The following is a 12,046-nucleotide window of genomic DNA, read 5'->3' as shown; positions in this document are numbered from 1 at the left end:
TAATAACTATTCCAAAGCACTATCTCGACTTGATAATCCCAACTCTCCAGTATTTAGCCCCAAATTCTATAAGCTTCGTATCACAACAAACCCATAAATTTTATAAGTTCATTTTGCATACTCAACTTTTGCAACTTATTTTTTACCCTCTAATCTAACTTAAACATCCAGGAGTCTTTCCAATCCAAAAGCCATCTTCCTTTATTGTTGTTGGTTAACAACTAACCACAAAAAGTGCGAGAATATAACTGCCAATCATCCAACAACAATTATCTTTGGTAATTTCTTGTATCATCAAAGAGTTAGAAGAAACAGCTACGGGCGTATAAATTGGAAAGACATTAAGTCTGACTAATGTGGAAATACAAAATGTTCTGAACTTAGGCAAACGTAAGCTCGTCCTGTAAAGAGGAAAACAGAGAAAAATGCGTGCTGATTGGTGACATGAACAAAGACGGGGACTGAAACTTCCTATGGTGTGGCAACAGACATGCAGCTTGGCAAGAAGACTTAAGAGACTTTCCACCATAAATCAGCTTCAAGGTTCTTGAAAGCCTTCTCAGTAACCATGAAAGGATGGATCATCAGCTCATTGTTCTAAGATGCATAAAAACCAACCATTTCAAACACCTAAAACCTTTTTCACTTCCTGTTTTTCCCCCTCCAAAGTTTCAAGCCCCGTGAACGCTACACTGCTGCTTTGCCAAAGATTTTCTTTTGCTACTATTGGAAAAACCTTCAGATGTCATATTCTGAATGCTAATAGTACTTACATTGAATCTCGGTACTTTAGAACATCAATTGTGATCAGATCAAAAGTCTTGCAGATATCTGATATGATACACTTGCTGAGACCACCTTCTGCATCTCCTTGTCGTATAAGTTGGTCAAGTTCCTCTGATGGCTGCAAGACCTGCTCAACAAAATCAAATAGCATCTTAGGAAGTGATCAAGTATGGACGAATTTTGCATACTTCTTATATGCTAATTAACTTCATCCCCCAGTCATCTATGCGTAACTCAATACAGCATGAAATTCCTTACCCATGAAGGACCAAGTGAATTGTGGATTCCACTTTCAGGGTTAGCATGTGCACTTACACTCCTGCCTGGTGCTGCAACAGAAGAGTTTTCGTTCTTCGAGGAGTCTGACACCAGAAAAAGAAGCCTCTCGCTTCCCTGAAAAATTAATATTAACAGAGAAACAAAATAAAAACTTGAAGTTCCATGAGTGCCAGAGAGGGAACATGCTGAAAGACCAAATGAAGGCTAAAGAGTAAGGCTACTTGAGAGGAATATTTGGAAACTTGGGGCAAGCCATATCAGGAATTTGGCAGCTGAGGTTCCATATAAAGCATGTGGGAATGAACGCAATAGGATGTTTCTAAAAGACGTGGCCAAAAATTTAGCGCCCCCCCCCCCCCCCCCCCCCCCAAAAAAAAAAAAGACATGCCATTAAAGGAATGCACAGAAACATGATACAAGCCAAATAAGGTATTTTGTATACTGATATCCAAGTAAAACTAACTGCAGAAAAGGGAAGTAATTCTATAACATTAAAGGTGGGAGCAAAAGACTAATTAGAGTGATAAACCTCATAGAAAGGAAGCAACATTACAGGATATGCGACTTACAGTAAGATTTCATGTCCTCATCAAGGGACATATCTAAGAAAGTAGGATAGGATTAAAAAAACGGGTGTTCATTAAGAATGCTACAGGCAAAGTACACTTATCCTTAGAAGAGAGAACAATTGGCAGAGAAGTAATCTCTATATAAAATGGTAGAGAAGACGTCCAACCTATTTTAGAAGTTAAAGCTCTAATTCTTCTAGAATTTTGTTGTTATAGTCAAGTTAGGGTTTGAACAATCTCATGTGAATTGAGTAATTTACTCTTAACACTTTTAATGTTGAAGATATTACTCCTTATCATAGCTGATCCCAAGCTTAGATGGACAATGGTTTCATTAGGTAGCCAATAGTCAGTGTACAAACTGTCAAATGTTTTCAATATGAGTTAAGAGTAATACTTGCATGAATAATATAACTATACTAGTTGGAAACCAAATATGAGGAATGCAAATTTAGTAAAAATAAAAGTGGGGTGAAGTTGTGGTGAGACTTGAAAATGAAGTTATTCCAAGAAAAAATTACTTGAAATATCTTGGATCCACTGTTTATAAAGAATGAGAGTATTGAGGAAGTTATTCACAAAATCAAAAGAGAAGAGTTCAAGTGAAGAAATGTTTCTAGCATTTTACGTGATTGTAAATCCTTTAAAGTTAAATGGAAAGTTTTATTGAACAACTATAAGACCAACATTGAGGGCGAGCCATGGTAGAGATGGTAAGGTTGTTCTTTTGTGATTGAAAGGAAGGTCATGGGTTTAAGTCGTGAAAACAATCTCTTGCAAACTAAGGCCAAGTACCAAAACAACCATTCTCAAAGCCTAATTTGGAAGAGCTTTGAACTCTCTCTCTCCCTGCCCCTCCTCTTCTTTCCTCATTTCCTCTTCTGTGCTATTCTTTTCTGTTTCAGCATACCATTTGCTGCAGCTGCTGCTGCTCCCTCCTTCCTTCCCTCTATTCAATTTCTATCTCCATTCACAGGTTTATTCTATGGGTGCAATTTTTCAAGCTGCATTAGTTTGGTATAAAGCAACAAATCCCATATAAAAAAAAATATATTCTCAATGTAGAAATTGATAACATTCAGGATTAACTTTTTCTCAATAAGAGGCAATTGAAACAGTCAAGAAGACCTCCCTCCCTCCTCCACTGGTTTTCTCTATTCTCATGTTCTATCTCCATTCTCAGGTTTATTCTACAGGTACAATTTTGCAAGCCACATTAGTTCGGTATTAGAGCAACAAATCTGAAATAAAAAATCTTCTCAATGTGAAAATTGATAGAATTCAATGTCAAGTTTTTCTCAATAAGAGGAGATTGAAGTAATCAAGAAGATCGGGACAAGATAACTAATAACATAATTAGTTTTATGTTATTGGGAATCTATAATTTTATTTAATACATTTAGTTCCATTAGGACTTTTCGTAGATAATATCATAGCATTTAAGCAGAACTAGGTTATTATATCAGGTATGAAGCCTATAAACGTGGCTTACTCATGTAATACAAATTAGGGTTGTGAGAAGTTAGAGGTAGAACTCTGACCTGAAAAGCTAGCTTAACAGGTGAAGGGATCCTCCTCCTTATATATAGCTCAGGTCTCCCTTGTGGAGGCGATGTGGGATTCTCAACACTCCCCCCCACGCTGAACCTTCTCCAGTAACTGATACATGCCCAGGTGATCGGACAAGGTACTGGTCCATGACCACGACAACCAAGGGTTAGCTCTTATACCATGTGAGAAGTTAGAGGTAGAACTCCAACCTGAGAAACTAGCTTAACAGGTGGAGGGATCCTCCTCCTTATATATAGCCCAGGTCTCCCTTGTGGAGACGATGTGGGATTCTCAACACTCCCCCCCACACCGAAGCTTCTCCAGTAACTGATACATGCCTAGGTGATCAGACAGGATACTGGTCCATGACCACGACAACCAAGGGTTAACTCTGATACCATGTGAAAAGTTAGAGGTAGAACTCTGACCTGAAAAGCTAGCTTAATAGGTGGAGGGATCCTCCTCCTTATATATAGCCTAGGTCTCCCTTGTGGAGACGATGTGGGATTCTCAACAAGGGTGTTTTATTTGTTTTTTGCTAATTTACAAATCAGGGTTTGAGGATGAATAAAAATTCAAACATCTCAAAGAATTTTAAGCTATCTCCCTCTCCTCTTCATTTCTTCTTTTCTTTTCATCATGTTCTGCTGCTTCTGTTTTTCTTCTTTCTTCTTCTCTTTCTTTTAGACTTTCTGCATAAAATTTTATTTCTTGTCTTAATCACTTGCTGTTCTTTCTTGTTTGCCTCCTTTTACCCTTTTCTCATATTCTTTGCTACTGCTGCCACTGCCTCTTCCTCCTACTTCAGATCTACCCTTCTTTCCTTTGGGTCTCTTCTTCTACTTCTCTTAATCTCTTTGCTTTTCTTTGTCATCTGCATCTGTTTGCTGCATCCTTTTAATGCCTCCTACTAATCTGTCTCCCATCTTTCATTCTAAGTTGCGTTCTTTTCAAGCCATGTCAAAAAGGCATCTCTAAGTCCACATGACACCTCAAGTTGACACATGGAACCATAATATGGGCTGACAAGGCAATGAAAAGGCAAGCTATTTGGACAGAGGCAAGACACACATCTACAGAATAGAAGTTGGGATGGATGGATGGCAATGCCGCAACAGTGAGGTCACAAGAATGCAGTAATTTGGAGTACTTAAGAGGTAGCATTGACTGAGGAAAATTTGAGAGAGGTCAGCCTCAGATGTTTGATCCATTGCATGAAAACCAGCAATTCCATAAGTAGTCCAACTCAACTACAGAAGCAAACATAGGTAAAATAATCACAGATTGAAGATGCTTCTCAAATTTTTTTTCTAGTAAAATTTTATTCCACATTTAAGAAGAGCATTAAAATGACAATGTGTGGCAGGACCAATTGGTTGTTAGTCTTGAGACAAGAATTTATTGACTGGATCTTTACCGTGAATGCCTATGTACGCTTACATTTTATTTATTTATTTCATTTAAATGGTAGTGTTTATCCAGCAGGAAGATCATCACAATAATTAGTAGCTCCAGTTTCTCCATACCTAATTACCAACTGCAACTTATGATTATTTTTATAAAAAAAAATAATAGAGCTAGCTATGCCTTAAAAACTTTACTCGCCTTAAGAGCTCTCCAGTGAGAATAAGTGCGGAATAGGACCCAGAAGAACGGGATATTAGGCAAAGGCAGAACCTGTAAAACATTAAAAGAAACAAAAAATAAAGTTATTTGTAGAACCCTGGCAGTTGAACTCAGCGTTTTATATTGTTCCCTCTTTGGCAGTTTCTTTGTTGTCTTATGCCTCAAAACAATTAAGAAAGAAAGTTATTAATGGAGTACTTGCACAAAATAATGTGCATAATAAGGACATGGAAGAAAATTATGTAAAGAGATGGTGAGAATAACTTCATGAATCAACTAAAATAACAAAGTGAAATTGGAGTATATATTTAGATAATGAATACATATACATACAGTGAAAGCACTTGTAAGGGGAAGCAAAGAAACTGATCCATAGAAGTATCTCTTGTGAATGACTGTTCCCCTGATAATAGATGCAACACTTGCATTAGTATACGAGCTATCTCTTGAAACCATGACAGCCATAAGGAGATGATATAGCAGATAGAATACAAGATATTCAGATGCTAGCAAAGGCAAAAGTACACAGTAACTGCAGACTGTTGTGCTTGAAAGGAGTAACAGGATTAAAAATCCTTGTAAAGAATACAAGTGGCCAATCATATGTATTAGTGTTATCAACTCCATACCATACTAGAAGCCTTCTGATACATAAAAAAGTATTTCCCGTTTCATCTATTGTACTGCATGGTACAGGAGGCACCTGCCAGTACACAACAATACCAGTATTTCATCCAGTGCCGCACTTTCTCAATCTCTCAGTTTCTCACCCAAACTCTCTGACTTCTCTTGCTCTCTCTCACTTCTCCCAGTCTCTCAGTGACTCCCCAGGCAGTCCCTCTCTCCCGCTCTTGCACTTGAACGCCCTTTTAGCTGACCCCACCTAATGAGATTAAGGCTTGAGATTGTTGTGCGGATAAAAAATTAAAAAAAAAAAGGCTTGAGTTTGTTGTTACAAAAAAACATCTAGATGGTTCCATGAAACCCAATAGTTCTCCAGATAACCAGCTGGTTTTCTATAACAGAGAACCAGTTTTTTTCTCTGTTGTTGTTTTTGCTTTTGTTTCTTTGTTGAGACATCTTAATAGTGAGTCATGATTAACATGGTTTGGTCATGTAACAAAAAGACCAACAAGATCTCATGTGAAGAGAGTGAATCTAATGAAACAAAGCCTTTAGCAAAAGAGGTAAAGAAAGACCAAGAAAAACTTAGTGGGAGACTCTTAGGTATGATATGAGTTAAAAGGGCCTCAGAGAAGATAAGGCCATAGATAGAAATAAATTATTAGTTTTTTTTTTATTTTTTTGTTACTTCTTCATTCTTTATTTTTATTTTTTTGTTTGTTCATTCATTTTTTAATTCATGTAGCCAACTCTGCCTAGGGAGATTTGGTTTTTTTTGTTACTTCTTCATTCTTTATAATTCATGCAGCCAACTACACCTAGGGAGATTATGGTTTGTTATGTTGTTACTGATTCTGGCTCTTTTGTTCAGGCCTCATCAATGAGAAGCCTCACCGGCGAGGCCTCTGCACACAAAATCTTAATTTTTTTTAACCCTGCATGTGGATTGAGTAACTCCCTGAACACTTGTAGTGTTGAAGGTGTTCCTTTTATTTACAGTTCATCCTATCCTTGGATAAAGGAGAAGGATTGCATGAGGTAGTCAACAGTGTAAAACTTGACAAATCAAAACATCATGAATGGCATGTTACCTAACCAAAAAAAAAAATCGTGAATAGCTATGATCATCAATAAAGATGGTTGGAGATCTAGAATTCATGTAGCCAATCCCACCTAATGAGATTAAAGCTAGTAAGTTGTAACTGATGTTGTCGTTGTAGATAAATTCAATTTTTTGACAGAAATCTTCTTTAAATAATGTACATAACTGTGTTCTTTACATATATAAACACCTTTTTGTTATTAAAATTTGTAACTACTTTAATATTTTGCATATAATTTAATGACATTATTCTGTGTGATTTCACTATTTGCATGTTAAATTCCTTTTTAGGAAACGATCTTTATGTCATTTTGTATAGAACATTTTATTATATTTGTACATATTGTTTATTAATTTGTATTTACTGATATTTTCCAAACTGGTACCTAGTCCCAACCAGTTCTAGTATCGTACTATACAATGACAAATCTAATACCTTGTCCAGTACAGTGTCGACAACTTTGATGTGAAAATTCAATTATGTTATCTAAATTGGTCCTATTTCTAGTAAAAAAATGAGCCGATGAATAATGAGATTCTTAACATCCACCAAGTAGGCAATAGCAGTTGCATGTAAATGCCGAGAGTAGAGAGATGTAAGTTCATAACTTAAGAGCTGAAATTAGCTTCGCACAGCCTGCAAACAACTGGACATATTGAATAAAACATGTTGTTCATAATGTAATCATCTTTATTGACTCTCTTATATAGCATCAAGTTTACTAATCTCAAGCATTCAATGGGTCTTCTACCTAGTTCCTCTCCATCTAACACTCAAAATAGCAAAAGAGAATTTTCGTTCTATTTTAACTTCTAAATTTTTTATCTTATCTTATATTTTGTGGTTTTGTCCAACATTTAGAAGTGAGTCTAAATCAACCCAAGCTCAAAGTTATCCTCTTGATATTTATGGTTTAGTTTAAACGGTAAATGTAGTTACATTAATGTAGAAAAATAAATATATTGGCGAGCCCAACTTATTTCTCAATGAAATTCAACTACACCATGACTACATGGTGCAGCACAACACTTGATGAAGAATAATGATCAGCTCTTAACTTCAAGATTTTGAATGCATGAAAATGTTACCTTAGCGCAATATGCCTTAACCTTCGGCGTACAAGTCGTTCATTTAAACTGCAACATGGCAAGAAATTCTTAAAATAGTCAACCACAAGTCACGAGACCAAGAAAATATTACGCACAATAAAATGTAACATATGATCCCAAATTTCCCTTTACATGCCTACCCATAAAGCAGAAAGTGTCCCATTGCAACTTAGGAGAATATAAGATTGTGGTTTAACATAATAGAAGGCCATTCAAGCAAATGAATAGCAATTTGAACAAACGTGGGTCATTGAACAATTAGGGGCATAAAAGAAATTCTTATGCTTAACCATCATGAAGATTCAAAACTTGGCCAACTTGCAACAGTAACATTCCTAAATGTTATACCTGAAACACCAAGCAGAGTAAAGCATGTGCCACACAAGTGCAAAATGACTTAGGCAATTACTTTTAGCCATCTGCATGAATCCATTATGCAATTCTACTTTATTTATAGCAGTATTTACTGTTAAATCAGATGTTATTATGATTTATAACAACATCACAAGCCTGAATCCCTCTAGATGGGGCTGGCTACATGAATTCTACATCATCTCTACTAGTGCAAAATTGGTTCTTAGAAGAATGTCACCAGTTCTATATTTCCAAATATTAAAGAGAAGAAAGAAAAGAAGAAAAAAGTAACTACTGCACATCTTTACAATCTCTTTGCTATATAGGTAATATAATCTTCTTAAGAAATAAAAGAATAAAGTAAAAACATTTAGTCCAATAAACTTTGAGAATACAACAGAACCAAAAATGCTATTCTTATCTTTTGGAAAATAAATAGATAAATAAATATTTACTAAAAAAAAGGTTTTGAGAAGGAAAAACTATTATTTTTAGATCCTAGAGCCTCATGCACTAAGTATGTCCGTTTGAGAGCTAACCTTGGTAGAAATGGTAAGTTTGTTTCTTTGTGACTGGAAGGTCGACAGTTCAAATTGTGGAAACAATCTCTTTCCAAAAAAGGAAGGCATAGGCTGTATACAAAAATGATTCTCTCCAGAACCTTGCAAAAAAGGGAGCTTCATGCGCTAAGGATGCCCTTTTAAAAGAGGGTGAACATTGATAATAACGGTAAGGTTACTCCTTTATGACTTGAAGGTCACGGGTTCAAGTTGTAAAAACAATTTATTTGATAGACCCGACTGCATACAAAAATGACTCTCCCCCAACCCTCATAAAGTGAGAAGTCTCATGCACTAGAAAACACCCTTTTTTGCCTCTCATTTTCTGTATCATTAAACTCCATATAATTACTGTCATTTCCCATATCAAGGGTATCTAGTAGTGTATATTTTAGATGCCCAAATCATCTCAAGTAATCTTCTCTCTTTTTATGTTCACAAATGCTAACCATATTATTTTACACGTTGTTATTGTTCCCACCTTGTCATCCTTGTGTGTTTTTTAATTATCCTTGCACGGCCAGTTCCAAAAAAAAAAAAAAGGAGAAAAATTAAATAGGTGGCATCCGGCATAAAACTTATTTTATGTGACAATTGAATTCTGTGGAAGAAACGTGCAATCACAAATTTCATTGCAAGACTGATGTACGGAAGAAAATCCTAAAGATGTGAAGGTGACAGAACTAAAAAGAAAAATACATACTGAAAAAAGGTAAACCATATTCAGTGTATAAATGAACGGGGAGGGGCAGAAAATATTTCTAGAATAACATCTAACCCATAAAGCATGAAAAAGGTTTTTGTGATAATGCAAGGAAACAAACCTGGAGGGGAACGTAACTTCAACTTTTGTAACATCCTTGGAAATGGACTTCAAGAAGATCTCGGAAGGCTTAACACGGGCCAATAGGCGCATCCCCAAACTGAAATTGAAATTAGATTCACTAATGTAAGGTACTGTACAAACGAAAGACTCATTTCCGAGTGCAAAATTCCTTCAAACAAATGGTACACAGAAAAGCTTACCCATAAAGCTTATTTTTGAAACTTCCAGGAGGCGCCCTTTCAAGCCCCGTCCAAGCACGATTCATCTACAGATATCGGAATCAAATTTAAGCATCGCCATTTTCAACCCAGTTCTTACATTGTCACACAATCGCGCATATGGACTGACCTTATTAGAGGCGAAATCAACAAGGAGCTCAGCCTTGGAGCCTGTGGGCTTGGCATTGGATGGGGACGGGGAGGGAAAGATCTTCTTCCAAAGTTCTTTGAAGTTTGAAGGAGTTTGGGCGGACTGAGAGTCGAACGTCGAATGATCAGTCGATTTGCTAAAGCACCAGTTCCTTCCTCTGATCGGAAACACTACCAGTCTCGCTTTCATGATTCGTTTTCCGTAGTTGTCCTGTCACTACAAGTCTCATACACGTTTTGGATTGAGATTGTGATCAGTGCCCGAAACAAGTCTGGATTCTGTCAATGGAAACAGAGTGGAACGGGATGAGAAGGATCCGTACATTGGAAGCCGTTGCAGAAACTGAACAAAGTCCGTGAATATTTATATGAAGAAGACGAAGCCAATGAATTGAGATTTGAATTGAGGAAAAGAGCGAACACCCACGTGAGCTCTCTCTCTGCCTCTCTGGAGAGATGAAAACCGACTGCAACAGCAAGTGCGGGGTAAAGCGGCGCACTTCCGCAGTAATGCAGAGAGGGGGAGCGAGAAAGGTTATTGGTTCCTTTTATTGTTTTCTTCTTTCAAAATGATGGAGTCTTAGGTTATTGAAATCAAACCTTAAAAGAGTAAAAGCTTCCCTTTTTTATGCGAAACAAAATGCAATAAAACACTTTAATTTATTTAAGAGAAAGGTCAAAAAAATAAATAAGGTCAATTATAAAAAAATAATTTTTAATTTTTAAAGTCATATTAAACTTTGAACATTTTATCTCTATTTGTTGATCTTGTTAAGTGATTATACGCATATTGATGTAATATATAAGATTGTTAGATAAATTTACAAAATGTATTTTGTGTGAAGAAATAAATAATTGAAATTGTGTATACGTTTGGTTATAATAGAAAGAGAAATAAAAATCGAACGTGAGAAATTACATTAATATAAAATAAGAAAAGTAAATAAAATTAAGAAAAAAATATATAAAACTCAGTCCAACCCGAATATTTTAGGTGGGTTATTTTTCTTTTCAAGAGAAAAAATTAGAGTGGGCAGAGGTGTGAAGCGAGGAGTGAGGAATTACTTTGAAGAAGATAAAAAATGAAAGAAAACAAAAATTACCATCCACTAAACACCCACGAATCATGCTAGATGTATACTTATTTTATATATCTTGGGCTACATAAGGGGGTATTATGACCAAAATATCCTGCGCCTCACGCATCTCTATGCGCCTCATGAGAGATTTTTTTGTCATAATACCCTCTTATGCAGTCCAAGATGTATAAAATAGATGTACCAATAACATTTTCCAGCTCTTCCTCATTTATATGTTATCGGTGAGTGCTCTTACTGCTTAGTACAACCTTTGTGCTCTTATCCTTTCTCTTTCCTTGTTTTACTTTTATTAGTTGATAAATTTCTTTTATAACTTTTAACCACCTCGTATTATATAAACATGTCACACGTCAAATACAATTTTATATATATTTAGACAAATTATTTTTAATAAATGAAATAGACATGTGTGATAGTAACACAAAAAAATTGAAACATTTTATCAAAAGTTTAAAGTAACTAAGAGAAAAATCAGGAGTCAATCTAAAATTAAAAATTTATTAAAATTGATTTTTTAAAAATTTATCCAAACAAAAAAAAAAACTACAAAATAAAGTAAGTTTCAAATAGTCCTAACCTTTGTTGGAGAAAGTTTGTAATGGAATGAAAGTGAAAAGAGAGTATTACTAATGGCGTGGAAATTAAAATGATATATATATATATATGTATGTATAAGATGATGGAATATATATTCTAACTTGCATATTTTTTTTTTTTTCATTTAAGACGGTTAAACTTTTTATTATTTTTAATATACCTTAAAGTATATAATTTTAAATCAATTGTCCGTCCTGACTTAAAATGATATATATATATATATGTATAAGATGATGGAATATATATTCTAACTTGCATGTTTTTTTTTTTTTCATTTAAGACGGTTAAACTTTTTATTGTTTCTAGTATATTTTAAAGTATATAATTTTAAATTAATTGCACATCTCGACTTGATGTAAAAGTTAGAGAAAATAATATATATAAATTAGCTAAAATAAGATATCTAAATCAAGTAAAATGCACAAAAGATGAAAACCAAAATGTATTAATAAATGAGGGAACAATTAAGAAGAGATGGAAGAAGTATTTTACAAAATTATTCAATGATGATGGGGACACAAGAGTTAGGTTGGGACATTTTAATAATTTCGAAGGGAATGTGAGTTATACATTTTATCAACGCATAAGTTTAAG

The 12,046-nt window shown here is 35.0% G+C and overlaps 1 protein-coding gene across 2 annotated transcripts; it reads right to left on the bottom strand.

Moving 5' to 3' along the window:
* Window positions 1-263: 263 nt before the first annotated feature.
* LOC127795620 (uncharacterized) lies at window positions 264-10,312 on the bottom strand. Of its 2 annotated transcripts, none has more exons than XM_052327408.1 (9): window positions 10,183-10,312; window positions 9,736-10,034; window positions 9,588-9,652; window positions 9,386-9,484; window positions 7,627-7,674; window positions 5,145-5,214; window positions 4,791-4,862; window positions 1,045-1,179; window positions 264-913 (listed from the first exon to the last, which is right to left on the bottom strand). In XM_052327408.1, exons 2-9 carry the CDS (start codon window positions 9,943-9,945, stop codon window positions 770-772), a joined length of 843 nt encoding a protein of 280 aa, XP_052183368.1. In that variant the 5' UTR covers window positions 9,946-10,034; window positions 10,183-10,312; the 3' UTR covers window positions 264-769. The 2 variants fall into 2 exon arrangements, with proteins under 2 accessions (XP_052183368.1, XP_052183367.1); XM_052327407.1 differs by having other exon boundaries at window positions 9,736-9,972; window positions 10,079-10,309.
* Window positions 10,313-12,046: the final 1,734 nt, after the last annotated feature.

This window comes from Diospyros lotus, chromosome 2 (genome assembly GCF_014633365.1).
Source record: "Diospyros lotus cultivar Yz01 chromosome 2, ASM1463336v1, whole genome shotgun sequence".
Lineage (NCBI taxonomy): Eukaryota > Viridiplantae > Streptophyta > Magnoliopsida > Ericales > Ebenaceae > Diospyros > Diospyros lotus.
This window is presented reverse-complemented; position numbering and strand designations above follow the sequence as displayed.